Source organism: Xiphophorus couchianus, chromosome 7 (assembly GCF_001444195.1).
Source record: "Xiphophorus couchianus chromosome 7, X_couchianus-1.0, whole genome shotgun sequence".
Lineage (NCBI taxonomy): Eukaryota > Metazoa > Chordata > Actinopteri > Cyprinodontiformes > Poeciliidae > Xiphophorus > Xiphophorus couchianus.
The window spans coordinates 35,644,520-35,672,337 of NC_040234.1; the positions used below are offsets into that span (position 1 = coordinate 35,644,520).

At 38.0% G+C, this 27,818-nt stretch overlaps 1 protein-coding gene and 1 long non-coding RNA gene across 3 annotated transcripts; one reads left to right on the forward strand and one right to left on the reverse strand.

Moving 5' to 3' along the window:
* Positions 1-13,717: 13,717 nt before the first annotated feature.
* On the forward strand, positions 13,718-26,339 carry LOC114148953 (protein FAM171B-like). Of its 2 annotated transcripts, none has more exons than XM_028024472.1 (8): positions 13,718-13,961; positions 18,936-19,169; positions 21,606-21,698; positions 21,781-21,939; positions 23,173-23,343; positions 23,428-23,544; positions 24,277-24,400; positions 24,914-26,339. In XM_028024472.1, exons 1-8 carry the CDS (start codon positions 13,769-13,771, stop codon positions 25,713-25,715), a joined length of 1,893 nt encoding a protein of 630 aa, XP_027880273.1. In that variant the 5' UTR covers positions 13,718-13,768; the 3' UTR covers positions 25,716-26,339. The 2 variants fall into 2 exon arrangements, with proteins under 2 accessions (XP_027880273.1, XP_027880274.1); XM_028024473.1 differs by having other exon boundaries at positions 21,787-21,939.
* Positions 23,440-24,390, reverse strand: LOC114148962 (uncharacterized). The gene is made up of 3 exons (XR_003596394.1): positions 24,271-24,390; positions 23,871-23,916; positions 23,440-23,574 (listed from the first exon to the last, which is right to left on the reverse strand). It is a non-coding gene; the product is annotated as an uncharacterized LOC114148962 (long non-coding RNA).
* Positions 26,340-27,818: the final 1,479 nt, after the last annotated feature.

Consider the following 27,818-nt stretch of genomic DNA (forward strand, 5'->3'; position numbering starts at 1 on the left):
GCTGCTAACAACGCAGTGAAAATTACATTGATCTTTGCCAATACTTAATTGTAAGCTATTTTATAATGACAACATCAACAGTGTGTCTCCACTTATAAGGTTGAACTGAAGGAGAGATTTTTTTAATGGTTACAGTACAAAAAAAAAAAACGTTAGTAATTTGTGCATGTTTTTTTGTTTTCCACTATTGTCTGGAAAACTCTAAGAAGGATTTTTCATCACTGATCGTCATAAAAAGTTGCTAGTCACTTTTGAAAAAAAGTTTTAGTTTTGACGCTAGTCACTTTGAGACAAAGTTGCTAGAGGATTAGTTGCTAAATATCGTCATGAAGTTGGTAACAGTCCTCTCTCTCTCACATTCCACTCATATTCACACGTGGCCACGCCCCTCGGAGTCTTGGCCCCGCCCACTTTGGTAGAATTCATTTCAAAACATATCCCGAGGCGGGACTTAGCTTCCACATTTAGGATATAGGTCCAGGTTGCAGTTTCCATGTAGCAACTGGGTAAATTGGTAATGCATCAATTGTTTATTTCCCTATTTTCCTCCAACAAACATGATTTTTTTAACTCAAGCAAATCTTATTTGACAGATGAAATGTCTCCATGCTGGAGCCATTGCTGTTCAAAGAAACTCCTCCTGGGTTGTTGCCAACGCCTCTTTGCTTTCTGTTGCTGCCTGCAAAGTTTCCAGACAAGGTTAGTGCAGTAAAACGTTTGTGTTACACCTCGCTCTGTACCTGGAGGACGTTTTAACTTTCCCCTGGGATTAATGGGGTTTTAAAGTTAGAAAGCGTGAAGTCGTTTGGACAGACGGGCAGCCATCCTGAAGAGCGTGGCTCATTTAGCGAAGCAATAAAATATGAAACTCCCTGAAAATAAATTCAGCCATAACCCCCAACATGGAAACACAAAGGACTAATGATCAGACTGCGCTCTGATCACATCTCCGCTTTATAAATAAATCCATCTGCTGCAGCGTCTGTGTCCCACCAAACCGAACAATTTATTTTGAAAGGAGAATGAAAAGTTAAAAAAAAGCCCAAAACTCAATTTTGTACAGAATTCAACATTTGATCACCTTTCATGTGAGGTGGACCATCAAACAACTGTTGAAAAAAATAAATGAGGTAAATGGTTTCTAGTGTTAATTTTGATGCTTACAGAAAATAAAAACTCAAATCAGAAAATTATATCAGACTGCTATAGGAGAGAAGTGTATTTAATGGGAAGTTAAGTGAAAGGAAAATGTGTAGACACAGATAAAGCCTCAGGAGGAAAGGAAAGCTTCAAGCCTCACTCATCGTTTTAAGCATTTTCTGAATCACTGTCTTATCTTGTTAATTAATGCCCCAATAATTGGAAAAGGTTCCATTTCAATTTAATTTGCTTTAATTAATATTCAACAAGCTAAATAGAAAATCCAAATTGTCTCATCACACATCTGCCAGATAAATACATTTAACTTTTTCTCTGCAGTGACAAAAACCACAAAATCTGGCTCCAATAACTACACATAAACAATGAAATTAAAGAATTTCACTTAAATCACAACAACTTCCTCCTGGTCACCAGAGGACCAGGATTGCTCACCTGCTTGTGTTAATCAAATGTTTTAAGGTTTTCATGTCGATCTGGAGGATGAATCTGCTGCACTGGAAACTGGAGTTGCAGACAAAACTTTGGCCAAAGTGTTTGGGGAATTGGGGAATATTCCTCCAATAAGAATCTGATCTGGTTCAGAGGTGTTCAACAAGCCGCTGACGGCTCCCAGCTATGTCCATGTTGAAGCACATGAACTGTTATAGCTCAGAGATGACACTCAGATGGAAAGAATTTTTAACGATTGATTTAGCTAAAACTGCGTTAGCCTAGTATAAAAAAAAAAAAAAGCACCTTTGTTGGTCCCTCAACTACTGAGAAATGATTGCTTTCTGGACTCCGCTAAAACTTTTAAAGATTGGATTTGATGTTATCCAATAGCTAACATTTAGCAGTTGACGTATGTAACGTGCTAGCTTAGTGGAGATTACGTGCGCTGTAAACAACTATCACCAAGTCGAACAACTTCTCTGTCAGCAATAAAACATCTTAACAGCCGAAACACTGAATTTCTTTAAAAACTAAAAACCAACCTGGTTGGCGTTGCTTTTAAATCATGAATGAAACATTGACCACCATTTTGATGTGTAATGACGACACTTGGCAAAATGTCAAATCCTTACAGGTTTTCCCTAATTGTTGTCTTTGCATTTTTGTGATGTAAAGCAATTTGAACTGCCTTGTTGCTGAAATGTTACAAACAAATAAACTTGACAAAGCTAAAATTTTATGCAATACTGCCCCTTTCACTGTTTTCTTCAGGTGTAAGCCAGATTGCTTGACATTAGCAAAAATAAATACTTGCATTTCTTACAATGAAAACTGACATGTTTAGTTGTTGCAACACTTCCAGTCAGAAACAAACGGTGTTTTTTCTGATGTCCTCTCAGCCGCAGTAAATGACCAGCAGCCTTTTGTTTTCACTCCATTTGGAGGCTCTAATAAACGCGGCTACATTCAGGAGAAACCTCCAATCAGACGTCGGGTTGCGCGCGTCTCTCCTCTGTGATGGACAACTGGGACAAAAGGCCCGTTTGCCGCCGTATCTGTGTCTCCATTGTGTGCCGCAGTCGGACCGGCTTAATGCCACCTCATGTTGGCTGCGTGAAAACACATTTCAGTGACAGCATGTTGGTTCATTCGGCAGGCTAATTAAAGCGTTCGGTCGGGTTGCTCATCGGTTTGGAACGGAGAGAGAAACCTGCAGCTGACCTGTTTCTCTGCCCCATTTGGCACCGCCACTCTGAAATGACTGGAGCCGAGATATTTATGTCAGAACCGGGCTGCTCAGGTGTTCCCTCAGTGATGGCAGGAGGAAACTCAGGACTGACCCTCAGCATCCAAGAAACGCCTGACTCACGTCCCTAAGATGGAGGATTACGGCCTTTCTGAGAAAATTAAAAAAATTATGAAAATAAAGTTATTATGACAATTCTGGTATTATTTCAACTTTCTTAGAATTTTATGACTATTCTCGTAATTTTATTATTTTATTCTCGTTATACATAGTTCTCACAAGTCTGAACCGGAAGTTATCCGCGCCATCTTGGTAGGCAAGCGCAGCGAAAAGCATAGCAGACCCATGGCTCCCAGACCAACAAAAAGAAAATATGAGGACACGCTTAACCAATGTGCAAGAAAAAGATTTATTAACAAAATGGCTGCTGTCAGGATCGACCCGTATGAGACGGATGTGCCTCCGATCTGTGAACACAAAGAGTTCGTACAACGTGGAGGAGCTTCACGGACGCATACGAGAAATGTTTCAACGGATTTCTAAAGTACGTAAAGAACTCTGTGTGAACTCTTTTCTTTTTGTTCTTAGATTTTTGTTTTTAAAATACAACATTCAAAAATAAGCCCTTTTTTTTGCTATGCAGAAGATTTGACATTTTGTTACAATTTGTAATATAGAAGATTCAATAACTTTATTGAACCCTGATGAGGAACCACACAGCATTAGTTTAGCTGCTAATCTCTAATAGATAGCTAAGCTAGGTTGGTGAAATTAACTGACTCACAACTCTTTGGTTGCCTAGCAACAACCTGCTAGGTAACTGCGCAGCAGCAGTTTACGGTTTCGGCTCATAACTGCTTAAAATAATCAAATAAACGGTTTGGAGTGAAAACAGTGGATAAAACAGGAAATGTCACATCACCAGTGTGGCAGTATTTTAAATATTTATTTCAGAAAACTAATCAATAATTATAGATAGATTGATATCTATAATCTATCTATAAAATAGATAGATTTTCTATATAAAATATAGATTATAGATACCATCGTGATACGTTTTACCAGAGTAGAAATGTTCATGATGAACTCACTTTGATCAATCAAGTGGGTAAAAACTAGGAAAAAGAAATATTTTCTTTAAAAGCCTTTCTGAGTAAAGCAGGGAGGAATCATCAGCATCGTTTCCTCTCACAATAAACAGTTTGATGGTTCCTACAAATGTCAGCCATGACCCCCTGCTGTGTCTCAGCGCTAAAAGAATTAGAATTAACTTGGAGGAAACATCGAACGCGGGAACGTTTCAGGATGTTATTGTTGCCATGGAAAAGTCTCTTTACTTTAAATATAACAGTGGAAAAAGATGATCCATTTCTAAAAAAATAAATAAATAAAAGGTGAGCTTTACATTCACAAAGTATTCTGGGAAAAAAGTCAAACATTTCTGTTGGGAAAGTGGAGGGAAACTCTGTATTTGCTGTAAGTGGAGAAACACACAGAAAAGATGCTGGTTGCAGTTCCTGAATGTTGGGGCTATAAACGGTCCGATCTGAAAGAGGAATTATTTATAGAGACGCTGCGGCTTGCAGCCTCTTCCCGTTATCCGACGGTCCGATCAAACCAGGAACACGACAGCCAGGCCCTCACTTCATTCCCACCATTATTCCCTCCAGCCCCTCTAACTGGATAAAAACCGGATTAGGGATGCAAGACATTTTTTTAAAAGTAATTTTACAAATCATAAAGTTGCTTTCATGGATAAAATTGATCCGGTGAGGCAGAACTGCAGCCATGCCAGGGAGATAAGGGCGAGGATGAGACGAAGCGCTGATAAATCCCCGACACTAACGCACCGCACAGCGCCACCGAAACAGTTTGAATTAATACATCTGTGAAATACAGATTTAAAAAGTCTTTCAAATTCATCCAAAATGAAATTAAGTTAACACTCAACTGTAATTAAATGTTAAACACTCAATCTGAAACAACTACAGGGAATATAAAGAGTTTTGGACTTCAAAAGCCACCGTACCTGGGCTGTACAGAAAATAATTAGCCATTTGTAAAGTTACTCAGTCAAAATTAACAATATTTCATGTTATATAGCCTGTCATAACAGAAAAAACAAGGGTTAATTTTTAAAGCCAGTTTCACCATGTTTCAAACTAAATATTTAGTAACAAGCCAAATATTCAGCTAGCTGTGAGCTAGCTAGCTGTGAGCTAGCTGGCTTGTGTAAATTTTCAGTTGAATAAAGTTAAACATCTGTGTTAAAGTTTTGGGTTTCATTAGACGTTTATATTTATGGTCTTATTTTTAAGTCTGAAAGCTGTTCACACAGCAGTTCCACTTTAGCATTAGCTTCTGCTAAATAGCATGTTGGTGTAGCGCTTTAGCATTAACGTCCAACAAATGCAATGATGGTGTAGCAATTAGCGATAGCTTGCGCTAAATACCATTTTGGTATAGTGCTTGTTCCACCTGGTCTGGTTGATTTTTTGATGAATTTATTTTCTGCTAATATTCACAGAATGTCACCAGGTTTGATAGTGAAAACTTGAAACAGTCTTTTGGTTTTCACAAGGAGATTTTCACACAACACTTTCAAAGTAGACACCAAAATGTTTTTAGTTTTATACTGAATCCATGACTGAGGAAACGTGGGAGGGTTTCATGTCCAGTTGGGTTTATATCTTTTTTTCAGTAATTAGGGACGAATGAGAACCAAAACAATTGATTATATATCAAATTTATTTTACTTTGATACTTAAATCTTGATAACTCTCATCAGGCAGAGCTTTTATTCCCAGGATTCCCTGATTGATTCTTCAGCTGTGTTTACCTGAAGCTACCTGTAAACACAACTGGCTGGATTTTATCAGATAAACACTTTATAGTTCTGGGATGTAATAAACGTGGGCTGAAAAGTAATTTACTCGTTCATGCAGCCTCTGCACATTATAAAAATTAATTTCCATGACAGTCATTAGGTGTTTGACCCAGATCCAGCTCTGATTGGTTCCTGGAGTCTCCTTCACCAGCTGATCAGGTGATGTGCTCAGATCGGATCATCCTTTGCCTTTTTCATGTTGCTCAGCGTCCTGGAAGGAAACGCTGAAAGGGAATTTAGAGCAGGCTCCTATTTTAGAAAGGAGGCTAATAGAAACAGGCTTTTAAGAAGATGCTGAGCCACCGACCCGACATAAAAGCTTCAGAAGTAAGGAAGTATTCGCACCCCTCAACCCTTTCCAAGCATTACTGGGATTTTATGTGAGAGAAACACAAAGTTCTGCAGAATTGTAAATAATAAGTGGTTTCTATGGGGAGCAGTTTGTAAAGTTACAAAGCAAAAAATGAACAGCAATAATTTGGGTTATTTATTTACCTGTCAAGAGAAAAAGGACCTGGGTTAGTTTTTAAAGTCATATTTTTACTGCATCATTCATTCATTCATGAAATGTCAGTTTTAAACTAAATTAGAAAGCTAAATACTTAGTTTATAGACTATATATTAAGATGGTAAATTAAATATTTAGCTAGGTAGCTAAATACCTGGCGTCAACCTAGATATTTATTTAACAAACAATATGCTTCATTAGAAAGCTAAATATTAGCTATGTTAGCTAGCTAAATATTTTTGCACCAAACTAAACATTGAGTTAGCAGTGTAAATATTTTCATACCAAACATTCTCAGGTACTTTTTGCCGTGATGTTTTTAGATGTGAAATAAATGTTTTATTCATCCAGAGTCCATTTACAACTAATGATGAATCCCTTTGGAGTTTAAAATCTAAACTAACTTTCTGCGACTAAACCCGTTTATTTCTGTGATCTGTTTGTTTCAGCCGTTGTAGCTGGAAGCCGTCAAACCAGACATGAGCTACAGAACATTAATGGCTTCATCAATCATTTGGTGAAGGAATAACGTCTTTCAGACAAAGGTCACCTTTACATTAATGATTTTGTTCAGGAATGCATGAAAAATATTAGGACACTATTTCCCACTGAATTTACATTTTTAAACATTTCTGTTTTTGTAGTTCTGTTGAAAATGCAGATTAATGCCCTGAATGCTGTTAAAGAGGGAGAAAGTCTGCTCCTCCCCAGTGTTTAAAAGTTACCGACCCCCTGCGGTGGGTTTAGATGCGTCGTGTTAACATTCGTTCATAAATCTCAGCCGAGTTAAAATGCAGCCGCGCCGATAGCAGGAAAGCTGAGGGATAATGGAAAAACTCTGAGGAAGTCGCGCAGACGTGACAGCAACATGTTCAGTTTCAGCAAGATTAATGGGAGAAACAGAGAAACCTGCTTTTTGTTAATACTATTCCCAGCATGAACAACAACAATACAGTTTCCCACGTAAGCTGTGATTTCACCCACTGTGGAGAAAAGGCTCCACTGCCAACTTCCCTCTACAGAATCATAAAATCTCCATTTGGCTTAAAGCAGGTCGGTGTGGGAATTGGCTTCATGAAGAATAAAATGTTTTGTAAAAACATTAAAAATTAATCAGCACCCAGTGGTATTTCACCTGTAACCACTGAAATATACATTTGAATCTGCAAAAATACTTCCACAGAATAAACTGAGCGTGGAGCGATCGATCTCCTCCAGAGTGGAAGAGTCCGTCCTGTTCACTGATGCTCAGACAAAACTCATTAAACAGCATCAGGCTGCAAGCCCAGAACCAAAGAAACGGGTTTTAGGGAAGCAGAGGAAAGTAAAGGGGCGCCATCATCTTTTCTGGAAACTTCAGCCGCATTTGAACATCTTCCTGTTGAGATTGGATCAGACGGTTTGATGACATCAGTGGCGCGGATTTGATTTATTGATTCCTCAAAACAATGATTAAAATAATGACGGATGGATCCCAGTTAATGCAGGAGTGAGTGTGTTGCTGCAGATTGGGTCTGTGGACATACATGTGAATTTGGACTTTAAAAGATAAAACAGGATGACAGATTGAGCTTTCTTATCAAATATTAAAAAAATTTAATCACAATCTCCTATTGAGAGATTGTGATTATTAGAAAATATAAAAAGATACATTATATTAATCACATCAAATTGCATTTTATTCCCACAGATCTCATGATTTTTATGGATCTTTTGGTATTTTTCTTGTTAGAAACTTTTTCATTTCTTCCTTGCTACACTAGCTTGATGAAATTCACAAGCAGCCAATGAGAAACGAGCACCAAAAACAACATTTAAATTTATTTATTTTTTATTTTAAAAAATGTTTTAAGAATAAAAATGTTTTATTTTTGCATTTTTTTCTCTTGTCTTACTGTCGACACCAATTGGACCAGAAACTCCAAAATCAGGAAGTGGACTACAGCGCAGGGCATTCTGGGTAAATACAACCGAAACAAACGTGCTAGCCTAGCGCTAGCAGCAGAAATGACTTGTGTCTTTTAGCCAAAAACAAAAGAAATCCTCCAACCGCTAAAATGGACGCCAGTCCATTTTTGTTTCCATTTCGTAAAGAAGTTGCGCTCAGTTTCTTCTTCACGTCGTTTCCTTCAGTGGTCCTGCTGCAGCGCCCCCACAGGTGAGGAGGGAAACAGGTTTTTAAAAAGGGTTTGGATAGTTTGAAACGGTGAAAATTAAAGAAATGTTGCAGTTTTGGACCTCAATCAAACCAAGTCTACCAGACTATCAGGTCTTAAACATCCTAAATACAGATTCGGATCGAAGTAGGAATTTATTTAAAACCTGTTAATTTTGTAGGAAGTTGTGCAAAAAGTACTGAAACCTTGAACAGGTGAACAGTTGGATTCAACGTTTTAGAGACGGTCACACAAAAGACAAAATTCCCTAAACTGATTTTTATCAAATTGAAAGTTGGATTATTCTTAACGTATTTATTTTTAGAAGCAATATTGAGCTGCACTTTTACTTTCTCCTGTTTTCCACTTTTTAAAACCATTTTTTTCCTCCTTTCTCATTTCAACATGTCTAATGCAACAGGTGTCGGTACTTCCTGCGTTTCCTCCTCTCTCTTCTGACATTTTTCTGCCAAGAAGATTCTTGTTATCCCTAAATAAATTGAATAAAATATTGACTGAAATGAAGCCCCAAAAAGCTTTCAGAGGCCGCATTAAGAGGAGTGAGTTACGCTGTAATGGCGTTCTACCTGATGTAACATCCTGTAACGTCTCCTCTCCATGCAGGAACTCACTGAGGGTTCTGAACTCGTACCGCCGTCCGCGTCGCCCTCGTTAACAGGAAGTCGTGTCTCTCCAGGCCGCCTGTCGCCGCCGGTCCAGCTGGGTTATTTAGAAACGATTCCCAGCTGCAGAGATCCAGTTTTAGACCCAAGTCATCATCAGCCGCCGTTTTCGATGCGACCTGCAGGCGATTACAGGAAAACCATCAGGTTGTTACATGGACAATTACTTATCCTGACCATTAGACAGGAAAAACTAAGTACACCCCTTTCTCTGCTCAGCTCGCTTTAAACCACTGCTTTTCAATAACATTCAAGTCTGGACTTTGACTAGGCAGTTGTAACACTGATTCTTCATTTTCATCCATTCTGTTGTACATCTGCTGCCGAGTTCTGTTGACCCAGTTTGGACCAACTAACTAAATGTTTAGTTTGCAAATTAAATATTTAGTTAGCTGAATATTTAATTATTTTGTTAAGAAATGAAATATTTAACTTAAAGCTAAATATATCCAATGTATTTAGTTAGCTTACTATTTAGTTTGTTAACTAAATATTTAATTTGAAGCTCAATATTTAGCTTGCTATTGAAATATTTTTAAAGCTAAATATGTAGTTAGTCAGATAACTAGTTTAAAGCAAATTATAGTTTTGTGCTAATTATTTTGTTAGCTTATCAGGTAAACATTTAGCTAACTAAGAGAAGAGAATATTTACTTTCTAGCTGTATTCAGCTAGAAAGTAAATATTTAGCTAACCAACTAAATATTTATATCTAGTTTGAAACCGAGATATTTATGAATGGATGAATAGCATATTTTACTCTTTTGAAAGGCTAAATAATTCAAACTACAGCGGTTAGTTGTTGTCTGTAGCTCAACGGCGCCCCCTAATGTTGAACGTTCCACAAATCTTGATTCTTCATTCGGTTTCAGCTTGTTGTTTCTAAAACAACAATGCTGTTTGTGAACACTTTAAAGGTAAGCAAAGTTTAGTAAACGTTTTCAAAGTTAGCAAAAATGCTACATTAGCATTAGCAGATTAGCCTTAGCGTGGCTACCCCTGCCATTGAAGTTAGATTTAAATTTTACGTAGTAGCAAAGACCAGATAAGTATCATTATGTCCAGATAACCAGATCTCTATATTATGAAAAGAGGGTTAACTTTTTAAAAACCTGGGTTTAATGCTGAACTGCGTTTTCATAAATCTTAATTATCTGAATGCCAGAATTTAGCCAGCTCTCATTTCTCCATCTGCATTTTCTTCATACGTTTCCCCTCTTGTTTCAAACATGAATAACTCAGCAGGAAATAAATTATTAATTTAACAAATTTAACACTTGCGGTTCTGTTCATCTAACCCCAAATGCACCTTTCAATAAAATCTCACTGATAAAATCAATCATAAATCTTAATAATCTTTATGCTGATTTTTTTCCCAGCAGCTTTCAGCCAGAGCCAGCTCTCATTTCTCAGGCAGTTAATTTCACATTAATTCACACAAATGATTATGAATGGGAAATTATTCCCAAACTAACAGATTTGTCCGGAAAATAAATGGAACGAAACCATTTATTTGTTTTATTAAGAGGAGCAGTGCAGCTCTGCAGCGCCGTGTGCCTCAAAACAAGGATTAATAAAAGGAAAATAAGTTGGGGATGGAGCACAGAGGCGGCAGCACAGATTTCCAGAGTAAAAAGCCGGCAGATTTCCAAAATACTCCCCTCGGATGCAGCTATTTATGTGGAGAAATGAAGCATCACTGTATCTAATTTGTGGCAAATTGATCCTGGCGACTCGGGCTGTCATCCATCCTCCTCCTGTGTGTTTAGACTGCGATTTATTCTTCGTCTGAGGGGAATAGAGCTGGGAGGACAAATGTGTCATCTCGCTGCCTCTCTGAGGCCCCCATGTCACACAGGAGCCGTGATGATGAAGGAGCCTGCCGAGGAAGGATTCACTCCTGCGCTGGCATCAGAACCTACGCTCAGCCACAATCACGTCCAACACGGCGCAAATAAGTTAAATAATGAGGTTTAAGGAGAATGAGTGAAAAGAGCAAGTAGCAGAGAATTTGAGTCAAACTGTTGTGAGATTTCTGATTACACACAATCATGAATCTAACATGCAATAAATTGATAAATTTATGTTTAATTGATCATTTAACATAATTAAAAGGGGGTGAAATACTGTATATCAAATTAAGCTGTTGTACCAAGTTTCACCACAGGGTGGCGGTGCTTCCCATGAGGCAGTTTGGTTCATTTTAATCTCCTGCTTCCTGTGCTCACAAATGTATAAAGAAGAGCACAAACAGTAGAGAATTTTCGTTTTACTTTTGGTTCATGTCAGCTTATTAACGTCCACCGATCACACAAATGCGATTTATATCAATGTAATATCATCCAACATGTTACTGCAGTAACCAGTTTTACGTAGACTACGGTTTCAGGGCGAAATAACCGTTCTATTGTGTTAGCATTTCAGCGCTAGCATACTAGCTAACCCACTAGCTTAGCAGCGAACTGCTAACTGTTAGCGGTTATTTCACCGGCGTTACATCGATCCACGTTTCCCCAACAGCTACAGAGGCAAAAAATAATAAATTTAAATCCGAAATAAACACATTCAAAGGGTAAAAATCTGTTTATTATGTTGAAAGTTCTTCAACATAACAGCTTGTTTTGTGGCAACGGCATTATTAAACTTAGGTTTAAAATAAAAATGAAAAGAAGCTGTGTAGTACTATACCTCGTTCATTGTACAGATAATAAATGTAAATATATAAAACATGACTCACATCTTCTACCCAAGGAACAGGAGCAGGATTGAACCAAGTTGTGTTTATTTTAGCCACTTTATTAACCAGAAAGGAATTAACAAGCGATGCACGATGCAATCAATACCAACTGCTGCTCAAAATGGAGGCAATAAAAGGATTAAGATTAATGATTTTTAAATTACAAGTTATTAAGAGGTCATTCACTGAGTTATTCAGTCAATAATACCTTTAAACAGTCTAATTTACTCCACTGCTGCTGCTGAGAGGTGGAGGAAAACAGACCGTCTTCCCACCATCACCCTGAAAATAAAATTGTTTCACCATCTTTATGTAGACAGTATTCAGAGCAGACGGTGGCTCAGGCTTCGCAGGGTTTATTTTAGATATCTGTAGACAATATGAGCCTGGGAAGAATAAAGAATCCACCCAAAAATGTGGAAATCTAGCAGAGTTTGGAGGAAAACATTAACTTGGTGTGAAGCTGAATTCAGAGTTCAGCATTTATCTGGGTAAAAGTCCCAGTGGGGCTGGTTGCCTTTGGCTGCTCTGCACCTGCACACAGGTGTGGAGCGCATTGAAAGTGGACTTGAATTAATACTTATTAAAATATAGAAGTATAAAGAGAAAAATTAACAACGGCCTGCGGCTCTATGTTAATATTTAATGGAGAACAAACCCAGAAAAGTCTGTAGAAATGACTTTATTTCCAGTTTGTCCCAGATCCAAGCTGCAGATTTAATGAGCCACAGTCCTCCGGGTCGGACCCTCAGGTCGGTTCTGGTACCACAGTTCAGTCTGATGAAAGGTTGGTTTGCTTTTCCTCAACTGGTTGTCGCATTGCCCCCTCTAGTGGCCAAAACTAAACGGTTCTACAGCCATGTATAAATAAACGTTTTGTTAAATAATAACTTTATATAAATATTTCCATGCAACAAGTTTCTGGATGGAATAAAAACTATTCTTAACTTACATGACATGTAATAGTTGGTAAAGTCAAATTAAAAAGGCAAATATGGTGAGAAAGAAAACATTTACAGTAGCATAGCATATTTATTTAATTTCAAATGGAAAAAATGTAAAATAAAAATGGCTTGTATTAATAATGATAGTACAATATAATACATACATATTTCTTATTTTATATCATTTTAATTACAGCAACCACATAGAAAAGGAAATTACTGCTATAATTAGCACTGCATAAGCAGAAACACAGCATAGCCATGTCTTGTTTAATTTGATTTCACATGGCAATAATGAACAAACATGTTTTTATTCATTAATATTTCTATTAATGATATACAGTTATCACAATAATTATCTTTATTTACATAAGTATAAATATACAATATAATCAGCAAAAGTATATAAAAATTACTGTTAAAATTAGCGCTATATAATCATTACTACAGCTTAGCATTATCTTGTTTAATTTAGTCTCAAGTGTGAGAATCATTATTACTTTTGTCTGTTTGAAATAAAAGTATTTATATTTATATTAAAACAGTACACTGTGATTATATATGTATATTATATACCAATATAGTTTATATAAATATAGCATATTAACATGCATATTAATATAAACAGCATATAAAATAATTACTGGTATTAATATTATCAGCTATATGAAAGTAATATTTTTATGTAAGAGACATGCATAATTTTTATTTTATCATTCTTAAATTTCCTACCTGTTGCCCAATTCTAATGTAATCTGTATAAATAGATCATATTTTGATTATTTTTTTATATTTTATATCACTAGTATTAAGCATTATGTAGTTCTAGTTCTCTGGTATTTGTGTAACATTTATTGTTTCTTGTATTTATTTGTCTTATTAAGAATTCAACACAATAAAAAATAATTCAAACATGTGGATGTGGGCGGGGTGAAGGGTTGAGTGGGCGGAGCTTGCAGCTCAGTGTGGTTGGGGTTATAGTGGGTAAAGCAGTAGATATTTCCCAGCCAGTGGATGAAACCCGGAGCCGTGTGTTTGGTCATGAGTGGGCTGTGGCAGTGGGTTCTCTGTGCGCTGGCTGTGAGTGGGACGGCAGGGACAAACGGAGAGTTGACGGGGACGGAGGGACGACTTCTGCATGCTGATGAGACAAACTTCACAAAGCAGGACTTCAGAAAACAACAGCAGCAGCAGCAAGGCCTGCCAGGTTTGGAGCAAGAACTACTTACAAATTTAAACATGTTGCACATTTTACAGCTCAATTATTTCCAGTTTAGATCAAATAAGTTTTGATGTTTTAATAATTTCAGTTAATTTTGGGTCATCTGCATTAAAACTACATATTTGTATCGGATTAAGACTAAAATATCCTCTTTTGTTTGAGGATTTACCCACAAATCTACTAATCTGTTCCTGAGTAAGAAGTGATAGAAAAGAGCCTCTATGGCAAGCAGTTTTATCATAAAATAGGCTGTAATTTTCATATAAACTCTTCAAACTCAACCGGTACTTTTGATCGAAATCAACATCTCTGATATCTCAAATATGAGGACGTGTTCCTGTCCAAGTATTCTGGACTGACAGATCTATCCTTCCTATTTTAGCAAAACATTGTGGATGTCTGGAACTGAATTCTTTTCAGGCAAATTTAGAGCGTTTTCTCATCTCATATTCCGGTACACTGTTTAATTTGGGATCAAACTTTCCAAATTAAGTCATCATCTGCTCCACCTCCAGCTGCTGGGGTTCTCTTCCTCTTTGCTCTGAGTCAAACCAACCTGTTCCCCTCCTGGCCTGTGGGGGCGCTGCACCAAGAACCACTGAAGACACTGAGCGCTACTTCCTTCTTCATGAAATGGAAACTAAAGTGGAGTAGGATCACATTTTAGCGGTTGGAGAGTTTCTCTTTGGCTGAAAACCACAAGCCATTTCACGCTAGGCTAATGCTAGTGTTTGTTTTGGTTGTATTTACCCAAAATTTCCTGCTCTGTAGTCCATGGCCTGCTTTCGGTCCGCATAGCGTTCACATATGCATTCGAACTGCACCAGACTTCACTTCAACCAAACCGAAACAGACCAGAGTTTGATTTTTCAGTCCAATTGCGCATTCACAGCTCCACAAACGAACCGGACCAAACAGACTGGAGTTGGACTGAAGCAAACTGAACAGCACTGTTGGGAATTCAGCCATACAGCTATACAGTCTTTAATCATGAGTTTGATTTCAGACGTCTTTGAACATCTGAAGAACTAACCCCGCTTCAAATATTTCAGGATTTCAGAACATTTTTCTGACAACCAACAATCCAGATGTTAATGTCTACAGTCGTGCTGGATGTCAATAAAAACCCAAATCAACCAGGTCTGAATTAAAGGCAAGTTTACAGCAACGTTAAAACAGCAGGTTCAATTTTGATTTTCTGCTGAAATTTGATTTTTTTTTGTTTGTGCTACTAAACTTAATCTGACACAATCAGACTTCTGTGTGAACGGTTTACAACTCCAAAGAGAATTATAGTAGCCGCTAATATTCTCATTGAACTCATCCAAAGACTACTGGTGAAGGATTATGATGCACGTCTCATGTCAATGATGTAAAAGTAGCATAAAATGCGACATGACGGTTCAGACCGATACCGATATCTGATGTTTAGCATCGGCCGATAGAGAAACAGTCACCTGCTTTGTGTATGCATCTTAAATTGGCTAAATTGTTCAGAAATTGTTTACATTTCTGAGGATATTAACTGTAATATAAGGTAAATGGAATCAAAAGAGGTTGGCCCTGAACATGAACCTTTATCAGTAGTTGGGAAACATTTAATTCAGCCTGACAGAAACTATCATATTTCATGTTATGCTTGAATAACAGGCAGATATAAAGTGGTCTGTTGAGGCCTCATCTACTTTAGGCACTCTGAAAAAAAACCTTAAAACTCCTTTATTCCTTTTTTTTTTGTGAAAGTTTAGTTTGGAAAATATATCCGAAATTCCCAATTGCAAGATCCAAAGGAACGTTTGTAGAAATGAATTCTTGAGCTTTAAAACAACAAAGTCTGAAGTTTAGTTTAACTATATGCTACAACAGCTTGCCATAGTTCCTCATGAGTAATGGTTTCTCCATCTGTTTGTTTGCTCTGTCAAGCTGTTGTGCTGATAATTTACGGTACGATTCGAGTTCTTCAGCATTTAGAGAAAAGATGCTAAAAACTGAACACTTTAAATTTCTGCAGACCAAATGTTCACCAGGCAGATTCATCATCTTGTTCGGTTTCTGGTTTATCATTTACAGAAAACAGAGTGAAAGCAAGCCCGTAAGCCCGTCCTGAACTTTTACCAGGATTTTTCTGTACAGCAATAGAGGAGCTGAAAGAGGGATTTGTGACCCTGTTTGCTTATCATGACTAATTCATGCTGATGTAGGAGTGCATCGCCCTGCATCATCACATGATCCGCTCTGGAGCTGGATCACTTGGACATGTAGCCGAGCGTGCTGTTACCTCCGGCACAAACAGCGCCGCACTCCTCCGGCCCGGCTGCCGCTTCGCTTGGCGCTGCCAAGTCAAAGCTCCGGGGAAGAGAGGACAGCCCAGTTCGTGTTTCTGAGAGGTTATTGACCGAAACATAAATACACACAGTATAGGGCGATTCTCCTGTTTAATGAGCTGGGAAACGCAGCGCTGTCAAAGTGTTTGCCTCCTTCCTGATTTCTGTTTTCTCCATGTTTGTCTCAGTTTTTCAGAGCATCAAACCTGTTTAGATTTGAGTCAAAGATAAACAATTACAAAATGCAGTTTGTAAATGAAAGTTTTTATTAAAAAGAGAAATAAATCCAAACCTGTGTGAGAAAGTGATTCCCCCACCTCTCCAGGCTGTACTTGATCAGGTTTGAATTTAAATGAACCTTTGGCTATTTAATTATTTTAAAAGGATAATTAGTAAAAATAAGTAGCAGCTCAGCCCACTGGGAATGTCCTGACTGGCCTTTTAATCGGGAGTATCGGGACATTTCCCGGTGGGCTGGTTTGGTTTTTGAGCTGCTGCTTAATTTTTCTAATAATTCTTATACAATATTGAAGGATTCATTTAAATTAAACCTGATGAAGTATTTGGTTTAGTTTATATGTGTTCGTGCTGCTGTTACGACAGCGAAACTCCATCAGCTAAAGGGTTGTTTTCAGATTTAACATTTAATTTAACTCTTAACTAAACTTTGACTACATGCACTTTATTTGTACAGATGTTCTCACACAAAAAGTCTTGAACAGATTTTGAAACTGAAATCTTGGACTGCACAAAAATGCTCTGAACATTTGATTTGTACAGAAGAAGATAAGATCTTTGAAATTGAATTATGTTAAATTCTGACTTTGAACTCAAAAGTCTGACTTAAAGTCGTAATTCTGAGAACATTTTTTTCCTAATCTTCTTCCTTATTAGTTTGCACTAGAAATGCTTTGACCAGTTATTGCCTGCATACAGCTGATAGGTTAAATAAAATTTTGGGTGTACATTTCTATTTTTAAAATTACAATTTATACACTTTCCATTTTTCCCCTCTCCATGGCCATGGTGATTATTGACCATAAAAACAATTCTTCTGTTGATGTGGACTTTAATTCCTTAATAATAAACACCTTCATTTAAAAACTGAAGTTTATGTTTACTTGTGTTTGATATAAATTGGTTTGATGTTCTGAAACGCTATGCAGTAATAAAATAAAAATCCTGTGAAGGGAGCCGTCGTTTTCTCATCCATCAGCTGAAACAATGGCCTCGTTCCAGAAACACAAGCCGGGCCGACGCGGGTCATTAGAGATAATTCCCCGCCGGACCATCTGTCTGTTCTGCTGGTGGTCGCGTCGGATCGATTGGTCGACACGTTTCTGTTCCCTCCTGCATGTGCATCATGATTTTTCAATCATCTCTGATGAAAATGACATATCAACCCACTTTCAGCCACATCTTAGTCAAACATGATATTTCATCTTCTTTTACAGTCGTTTCATCCTGCGGCTCAATTTGCCAAATGGAGGGATTATAGTAATCTGGCACCAAAAAAAAGAAGTCTGTCTCAGATTTAGTGACCTGCCCCTTCTGTTGGCACTGAAGCAGGAAAAAAGAGACGTTTCCTCTCTTAGAACCGCCATCCGTCCATCTGCAGTGGTGTTAGCATCTCTGACAAATGCACTCGCTTGTTTCTCACTGAAACTGAAAACAGACGTGGCTACAAGCTACCGCTAACTGTTGGGGGTAACAATTGGGTCGTGTTCGGCCTGAAAGCTGATATGAAGCGTCGTAATTGTAGCTGTAAATCTTTTGGCAAATCTTCCAGCAGCAGGATTAGGAGAAACTCTGATGTTTGTGATGCGACGGCGCCTCAGATTGCTGCTGTAGTCGAGCTTTAGCGCTTCATTAAGGAAGAAAAATGGCTTCTTTGTTGCAAATTGCTGTGAAATTTGCAGGTTGCTCAAAGAAACTTCTCTTTAAACTTCAATTCCCCTTTTAGCAGATAAAGGATGAACTGCTTGCAGACCAGAAGGAGACAGAAATGTCTTTCTGAGAGACGGGGAGCAATTACAGGTTCAACTTTTATAATAAAAGCGGGTTTTATACGCCATCAGACTCTAATCGCTTCTAAAAATCAGCTAAAACGTTGTTTTTGGTCGTTACACGCTGCAAACATGAATGATGCAAAAATCTAAAACACACACACAAAGGGAAATGCAGCAGAAAAACTAAACAATAAAGGTTCCAACCACAGACAATAGAAGCAAAAACCTGCAGGCAGAAAATGCAAATGAAAATTGCTGCAACCGTAAATAAAATACCAAATGAGAGCAAGGGAAAAAATGCAGCAATGTACTGTTTTTTTTTTTTTAAACTGCTAGTATAAAAGCTGCAAACTTGATCAACACAGAAGTCCTCCAGACCACTAGGGGGGGTCGTGTGGCTACCATTTTAAAGATCTTAATAAACATACACCACATTTGTTTGATTTCATAAATGTGTAGGCGTTAGGTGACCTTCAAACTTTTGCTAATATCTTCAGAGTAAAAGCAGCCCAAACGTTTGGCTCCAGTTTCATCTGATTCCACAGCGTCGACTTCACCTGGGTGAAAGTTTGATGGAGGTTTTCTGGAAATGTGACGCTTTGTTTTGTCTTGTGCTCCTCTGACAGGCAGCAGCTTCATCCTGAGGGTTCAGGTGAGCGACATGCTGACTGGGCGGCCACTGAGCAAGGCAGCGGTGGAGCTTTTCGTCAACCACACCCTACGCAGCTCGGCCTTCAGCGGCGACGGCGGAGACGCCCGGCTCCACGTGCCGTTCCACGCTGGGCTTCCTGTCGCCGTGGCAACCAGCAAGCAGGGCTTTATTTCCGCTCTGCTGCTGTGGGAAACCAGCAGGAAACCCAGTGAGTCAAAGATCAAGTCCAGGGTTGTTCAAGGTGCGGTCCGGGGGCCATTTGCGGCCATCGGAGTGATTTTTGCAGCCCAACTGCAATTTAAGAATAATAAGAAATTTGCCACCAAAACCAGTGGTGTTCAAGGTGCGGTCCGGGGGCCATTTGTGGCCCCTGGATTAGTTCTGAGTGCCATAAATTTGTGTAACTTTTTAGGATGAGATTTTCCAACACAAGTTTCAATCTTCTTAAACGTAAAATGTTACAACAACAATAATTCTTTAGATATTTTTTATCTCAAAAGTTGTGTGACAAACTTCTAGGGTTTTAACTCTAAAACAAACTTGGACACGCCCAGTCATTATATTTGGCCAAATGTGGATAAATTTGGATATATTTTCATTGCTTTGAATAAACTAAAAAACACTTTATGTATGTAAAAAATAAAAAGTAAACCAAAAAAAAAGAGTAGTAAATGTTTTATTTATTGGTGTGCAGGTAAAATTAAAATAATTCACGTTAAAAAATATATATATATATTTTTTTTTCTCAATTGTGGTGAGGAAAAAAAGATTTGGTCCCTGAAAACTTTCAACTTGAGAATTTTGGACAAAATAAATAAGTTAGGAGAATATTTTAATGATTCAAGTGAAGACCATTTTTAATGAAGGCAAAATGATCAGAAATTAAAATAAGTTATTTTTAATTAACACTGTAGAATTTTTATTCCGATTTTGGGAATATATTTACATTTATTTTTAAAATTTAACAGTTAAACACAATTTCATTTCTAGTGTGTAAAACTACATCGAGTCAAACAAAACGTAATTTTGTTTTGTTTTTAAAAACAAAATATCTGAAAGACAAAAGTCAAAGTATTTCTCTCCAAGTAACTTTCTCCTGTGCCTTTTACTCAAAAACAAACTTTGCTTTTCAATAATTTATTAAAATTTCTAAATAAAAGCATTTTTAAATAGCTATCTAATAGTTGTATTTATTGCTCAGAAGTGACCAATTTTTTCTGATTTTTTCATAAAGACCTTTATTTAAATTAGGAAAACCTGCAAAGCGTAAGTTTTAGATTTACAACAATTTACACATTTCCCTTTCCAACAAAACAAAATTTGAATTTGTTTTTAATTAAAATACAGTGGAAATATGCATTTCCTTTTGAGGCGACAATTTTGGCCCAAGTGATGAAAAGTTTGGGAATCCCTGGTCTAGTCCAAGTCCTAAACTTGTTCCTTATTATGCAACAACTCAGTAGATTTTAAAGTCTCAGCTGTGATGAACGTTACATAAACTCGTCATCCAGTCAGGGAACAAAACAGCGCCATCTAGTGGAGAAACATTAAAACATGAAATATTAACGGTTACGTCACTAGTATGGAAAACTCAGTCAAAGCTACAAAATATGTAAAGAAACATGAACTTCTACAATGTTTTTTATTCACTATTAAATAAAACATGGCCTCATACCATCTCATTTTAGTTGGCCATGAGTTCTGTGGTGGAAAATATCAGATATTATGACTTTATTAAATAATTTTTCACTATGTAACCCTGTCCGTGTGAGACGACACCTGGCTGTTCCTTAGACTCTGCGTTGTGTTTTCTTTAATGGTGGTTGTCGGAAGGAAACTTGAGGCATAAATCGGACACACACGGCGGTTGAGATCGTGGTTCAGACCGTTTATTCGGACCAACCGACAGCGCAGCGGCTTCACCTTCAGAATTCACAGCAAATACTACGTGTCAATATAAGTCTTATTAACGCAGTTATTATTATTTTCTTTTTTTGTTTAACAGATACAGCATATATTAAAAAAAAGAAGAAAAAGACAAAACGATACAAAACTAACTACTTGGACATTAAAAGTAACATTTGGCTACATTGAGGAGAGGGCGGTCAGCATTGCTTACCTTCAGAATTCACAGCAAATACTGACCGTTGTACTGCCAACGCACCGTAACAGACGCCAAGTACGGTGTCCTTCAACGGACACACTTCACCGACTTCCACAACTCAAAGAACAAATCTAACATTTTGGTGGCATCTGCTGACATATTTAAGCCACTGCCCTACAACTACAATTGCCTCCTGATTTTAAGAAAACATGTACTATTTTATATTAATCACATCAAATGTTAATTTTCTGTCCCCAACTGTTCTTATGGTTTTCTGCATGCTGAATTGTTTTTTTGATCTTTTTCTTGTCAAACTTTTCCGTTTTTTGCTCACCAGGCTAACTTGATGAATTTGACTGGCCAATCAGAAAACAATCACCAAAAATAACATTAAAATAAAATGTTACTATATTTTTATTTAAGAAAACTATTTTTAAAAAGTATTTTTTTCCTCATCCTCCCTCTGCCTCTCTGAGGCCCCACAGCGCCCCCTGGAGGCTCCAGTTTTTGAGTTTTGCCTGTGTTTTATCATTCCTGCAGTCTTTTCATCAGTGACTCTGTCCCTGCTGGCTCTGACTCGAGGGAACATCTGGCTGTTTGACGACTCGGTTCTGATCACCAGCAGAACTGCAGGTGGTGGAAATGTTTCTTTTGCTTCTCAGTGAAGTAAAGACATGAAAACTGGACAGAAATGTATAAATTTTTCCTGTTTAAGCTGCAGTTTCTCAGGCCACAGTGAGTTTTCCTCAGCGGCTCCTGAACCTGACGCACGGCGGGAATCTGACCGCCATCAGATCGTACTTGACGGTTCCTCGGCTGACCTCAGACCAGGGCGACTCGCTGAACACGCTGGGCATCGTGAGCAGCAAGTCAGGTAACGACTTCATCCCCACGCCACACTGAGCAGGTAGCCATCTTCATTTCAGAAAGGGACTTTAACGCTTTAAAGTACCTAAACTACATCAACTGTTTTATTTGCATAAAAAGATAAATTACTGAATAATTTATCTGCATAAAACATGCAAACATATACACAAATATGTCATGCCTGACATATTTCGTATTCGTATAATTCTGCAATATTTGACCTGAAATTGTCTCAGTGCTGCCCCCTTTGGGTTGAAAGGTGGCTACTGCAGTTGAATTTTTCTATTGGTTATAATGGTACAGCTCAGAGTTGATTGGCTCCACCCACTTCACTGGTATTGTCTGTAATTTCACAACAAGCCTAGTCCCATTTAAAGCAGATGAATAACCAAATTATTTTAAAAAATGTTTTTCCGTATGTTGGTTATCAACTTGGTTGAAATTTGTGCTTTAGCGTTAGCTTTACACAAATACTATGTTGATATATCCTTTTAGCATTAGCAGAGCTAATGTTTAATATTACCATTTTAGGCTTAGTGTAGCTAACTTTTTAGCTAGCGTTGCCAACCGCTGGAAATTAGTAAGAAAAAATACAAAAAGTACAATTCTCGGGTAATTATAGATATCCATCCATCCGTCCACTTTCTAACACCTTGTCCCCAGTGGGATCAGGAGGTGCTGGTGCCCATCTCCAGCGAATGTTTCGGGCGAGAGGCGGGGTCACTGGACAGGTCGCCAGTCTGTCGCAGGGCAGAAAGACCCTGGGCCGGGAATCGAACCCAGGACCTTCTTGCTGCAAGGCAACAGTGCTACGCCACTGTGCAGGCCTTAATTGTAGATATAAAAAAACTAAATGAGTAAATCTACACTTTAAAAAAAAAATGCAGAAACTTTCAGCTTAATTTGTTTTTAGAAATAACTTAGAAATTTCTGAGCTCCAACAGTCAAATATTTTCTTTTTTTAAACTCAGAAAATCTCCAAAAGTGAAATATATAACTGTATGAGCCATTTTCTAAAAAATGTGAAATTAATCTAAATTTTTACATTTTTCACTTTGGAGCTCAGAATTTATAGATTAATCTCAAAATGTTTGAGTTTTTGGTGGAAATGTGCTCTATTTTTCGATCTATAGTGACCGTAATAAACCAAACACCCTAATTCTGCTAAATAAATGAATTACGTTCTGACTCACGTTGTCGTAGGAATCCGGCGTCCTGACTTCGGTTGTGATGTTCTCAGGGTTCGTGAGCGTGGAGCTGAGTCCGGTGGCGGCCGTCAGCGTGCGGCTTTTCTCCGGAGACGTGGAGCTGAACGTCAGCGGCCCAATCCAGATCAGCCTCAACGTTCCCGAGAGCCGAGGGCTCCAGGAGTCCGACGTTGTTCCAGCCTGGTTCTTCAGCAGAACTACCGGTCAGTTCTGATACGTCACCCATTCATCCATCTACCGGACCAGCTGCATGCTAACTGGTTTCATGTTGATGTATTTTGCCGCAGGTGGATGGATGAGGAGAGGACTGGGAAAGATGACGCTGGTAGATGGGAAACTGATGTGGACCTTCACCGCTCCTCACCTGGGATACTGGATCGCAGCACCTGTGACCTCCAGCAGAGGCAGGTTTTCACTTCAGATGTGTTTGAGTCCTGTCAAAAGAACACAGCAAGACCAAATTAAAAACTACAAACTTAGGGTGCATTCACACCAGCCCTGTTTGGTCCGGTTTAGTCCAACTCTAATCCACCTAAGTGTCGGATCGACTGACTTGAACTCTTTAGCGATCTGAAGGCATATGTGAACGGCAAGCGAACTGGAGGCTGCTCCAAAAGCAGAAAGTGGACTAGAACACAAGGCATTCTGGGTAAATGGAGCCAAAACAAAAGCTAGCTTTAGCCTAAAATCTGGAGTAATATGGAGTATATTGGGTGAAAATATTTCTCACCATAAGGGGTTTTCAGGCTGCGCTTAGTCTGGTCCCTCATCAGGACCTGTTCTCCATAAAAAGAAAAAAGAAAACAGGTGCAAAAGCAAAATATTGGATCGTTTTAAATGCAGCAATAAATCGTATCATTAATTTGTGGTGAGCTAAACTTTAAGAGTCAAACGGTAGATTGCCTTAGAGGAAATATTTCATCTTTATAGAAATGACGCTAAATACTTCAATTTTAAGAAGATGGACGTTTGAGATGAACAGAAGAGGGTCGAGAAAACAACCTTCAGCAGAGATGAGAAATTATTTCGATTTGAAGCTTTTGATATGAACCGGGATAAAACTAGCTGAAAGATTTGTAATAAAAAGTATTCTGAATAGTATTTGACTTATTTTATTAATTTTATATTACCTGTAGGTTTCTTTGGACTTCAGACTCTTGTTGACTTTATCTTGCAACATTCATTTTTCCTGGTGGTTCTGGTTGGAGGAACGCTTGTCGTCATCGTCTGTCTTCTGTTTGGACTTTTATGCTACTGCAGGTAAAAACTTTCATTTTAGTTTAATGCTCTTGCTGAGAACATCACCACAGTTTTAGATTATTTATTGAAAGAAACTGATTTAGAAACATTTTCTTTTGCCTGATTTTGTTACCCGTCTGAATTGTCATTTTGGTCCTAAAAATACCACAATTTTCACTTAACTTCATATTTTGGTCCATCTGATGATATAATTCTTAGATATTAAATTTGATTATCAAATTATCATAGGTTCTTTTTTTTTTTATCATCTTGCGATGTTTTGAAGCTTCAAGGAAGCTGCTCAGTACTTAAGTAGACTTTTTACCAAATAACTTTTTTACTCAAGTAATTTCTTGCATGGCTACTTTTTACTTTTACTTGAATAAAAATACGTCGAAGTAGTACTATAATCTTTGGGTTTTTTACCCGCCTGTTTATCATAATAAATTGTAATTTCAGTTAGAAAGGAGAACCAAAGGATGAACTAAGACTTTCAGACTGTAATAATTATTAGTTTTTGTGTTTTGTTTTCAGGAGGAATTTCAGTGAGATTAAACCGAGGCAGACGGCAGCAGTGGTGAGAAAAGACCAAACCACCTCCACAGACGATGAGGAATCTGAAACATCTGGACAGAACCAGAACCAGCGCAATGGGTTCTGTGTTCCAGCGAAGAGCAGTGATGTGATCGCCAACCCCAGCGCTGTGGTGGTTTCATTGGATGGTAATGAGTTGGACTTCATTGGTGCGACTTCGGAACAAACCCGAACTCCGGACGGTCTGTTCTTCTACAACCAACCCGTGGCGATCCTTCCCGCTCCGGCGTTTTTCCACCTGGAGGAACATCCGGACCAATCCGACTGGAGCCGGTCCGCCACGCTGCCGCGAGCCACAAACGGAGCCACCGCCGCTGAGCCGCAGAGGAAAGAAAGCTTCACCCAGACTCTCCAAACTGAGGAACAGCTCCGGACCGCTGACGGATCAGAACCAGCATCCAGGACGACCTTCGGCCTGCCAGAATCGGCGTCGGTACCGGGAACGCTGAACAAACTCGCTGGAAACAGACATTCAGTCCACGCCGTCATGGGTTTGTCTAAAGTCGCGTTGCCCCAGCCGCCGCGGGCCTGGTTCGTCTCGCTGGAGGGGAAACCGGCCGCGGAGATCCGGTACGCCGGGTCGGAGCAGCAGAGGCGACGGCAGACCATGGACAGTCGAGAAACCAGTTTGGACTCCGGAGTGGATCTGAGCGAACTGAATCAGACGACGGGGAGGAGAGTGACTCTGGAGAGAAACGCTACGTTCATTAAAAACCCGACGAATAAAAACACTCAACAGTAAAAACGGGGTCCAATCAGGACGACGGAGCAATAGGCCTGCTGCAAGAAAAACAACGTCACAATTATGAGAATAAATTTTACGAGAATAAAGTCAGAATGAGAATTGTCATTACGTTAACACGTGCAAGAATAAGTCATTACGACTGTTCTAATTATTTTTGTACAACTTAATTTCTAGCTTCTTTATTTTTGCAATACGACTATTTTTGTAACTCTGTCCTCGTAACATTGTGACTTTGCTACAGTAGTTATTATGACTTTATTCTCGTGTTATTTCAACTTTGTTCTCAAACAACGATAATTGAATTTACTATTCTCATGTCATTTTGAATTTATAATATGAGGTTTCTCGTGATTTGACTATTCCTGTAATTTATTTTTAATAGCCCTAATATTTGTAACTCAGTGACTTCAGAGGTTCAGTTTACAGATTTAAGGTTCAGATGGTGCAGATTACACCTTTAAAATTGCCTTAAAGCCCCAAAACAATTCACATCCATTAGTTCTCCATTTATAAGAATCAGACTAACTTTCTATTTTTGAATAAGTTTGAAGCAAATGTCTACTATCTATTATACTGTCTGCACTAGTGAAAATAAAAAGGGATTGCACGACTCACTTTAAACCTTTGTGTCTGTTAATGTCTGTATTACATGCTGATGTGGTCTCAATATTGAGAAAAGCTTCATATTTCTCAAAGTATTTAGTTTGGGTTTAGTTTGTAAGAAAATAATTTTATTATTTAAAATATCTATTTGGTGTTTGCATGTTTTTCTGTGCATGTGTAGGTTTTCTACGGCTTCATCTAAAACATTCCTGTTTGGCTCACTGGTTTCTCCAAGTTGCCCATTTGTATGAGGTGTGCATTATATCCAACCCTTACAGAAAATGTTTACATTATCATACAATTCTGTATTCAAAACAACGTTACAAAAAACTTTCATATATTTACCCAAGTTAAGTTATCAAGTATAACCAAAACCCGTGAAAGCAAAGTCACTAGAAGTGAGTTCGATGCTGAAAGAAAAACAAAGTTAAACTCCAAAAGAAAACGGGGTTAGTCGCTTTTACAGGTCATCTCCTTCCTTTAGTAGTTTCTATTTTTCTTTTTTTAAAATGGGTATGAAATAACAGAACAATGGGTTCTAGAAAAACCTACTTGTACAAAATGAATGGATACAACACTAACATATTCTAAAAACAAGATGGTGTAAAAACAACTTTACCTTTGTGGCCTCACACCTGCAGGTCGAGCAACTCTCTCAAAAAAATCAACGTGCAGAAAATCAAAAATGAAATCAAATGACGCTGCCGCATTCTTTCCCATGCCAAAATAATTGCTCACATTTAAACTCAACTTAAAATTGTTAATATTGAATTAACAATACACAGTACTGATGAGCATTGATATCCATTTCTCAAATATTAGTTAAAATGTAAATTATGTATATTGAGTCATTCCAGTGCCAAAATCATTGTCACGTCAATTGCTGATAAATATTGACTTAGTTTTAGACGATAATATTCTATATTATGAGTCACTCCCGTCCCAAAAACAAATACAAAGTCAGACGTAAATTGTGGATAAATATTGAATTAACCTGTCTAATCCCAATTTTTTTCCTGCAAAATAAGTGCATGAATTTTAATCCTTGGACCTTCCTGACACATGATATTTATGAATTATTACATTTTATGTTGGTTAGGTTAGTGAAAATGTAGGTTTTATACTCAGCAACAATTGTTGCCGGTGGGAAACTGCATAGTCTGCGTTACACAAATCTGGCCTATTTATACGTATAAAAAATAAGAAAAATTATGACATTAATAAAATATTATAACAAAGAATGGGTACCAGAGTGTTCAGAAATATTTTAGATACATAAAGATTCAATGCCAGATCCTGCAGATGTCATAGTCGCAATGTGCTGAGTGACCTTTGACCTCATTTGGTCATTCATCAAAGAGGCAAAGCATTTCTTAGTATAAAACCTTATTTTAACCCAAAAACATCAGGTCAGTTTTAAGATGCGTCAGTATAAACACATCTTAAAAATCTCAAATCACTTCAGTGATATGAGATTTATCAAGGTTTAATATGATG

Coding starts and splice junctions, on each gene's coding strand:
- LOC114148953 (XM_028024472.1), top strand. CDS start 13,769: ATGAAACCCGGAGCCGTGTGTTTGGTCATGAGTGGGCTGTGGCAGTGG. Junction 13,962..18,935: donor GCAGCAGCAAGGCCTGCCAG/GTTTGGAGCAAG, acceptor CTCCTCTGACAG/GCAGCAGCTTCATCCTGAGG. Junction 24,401..24,913: donor GGACTTTTATGCTACTGCAG/GTAAAAACTTTC, acceptor TTTTGTTTTCAG/GAGGAATTTCAGTGAGATTA.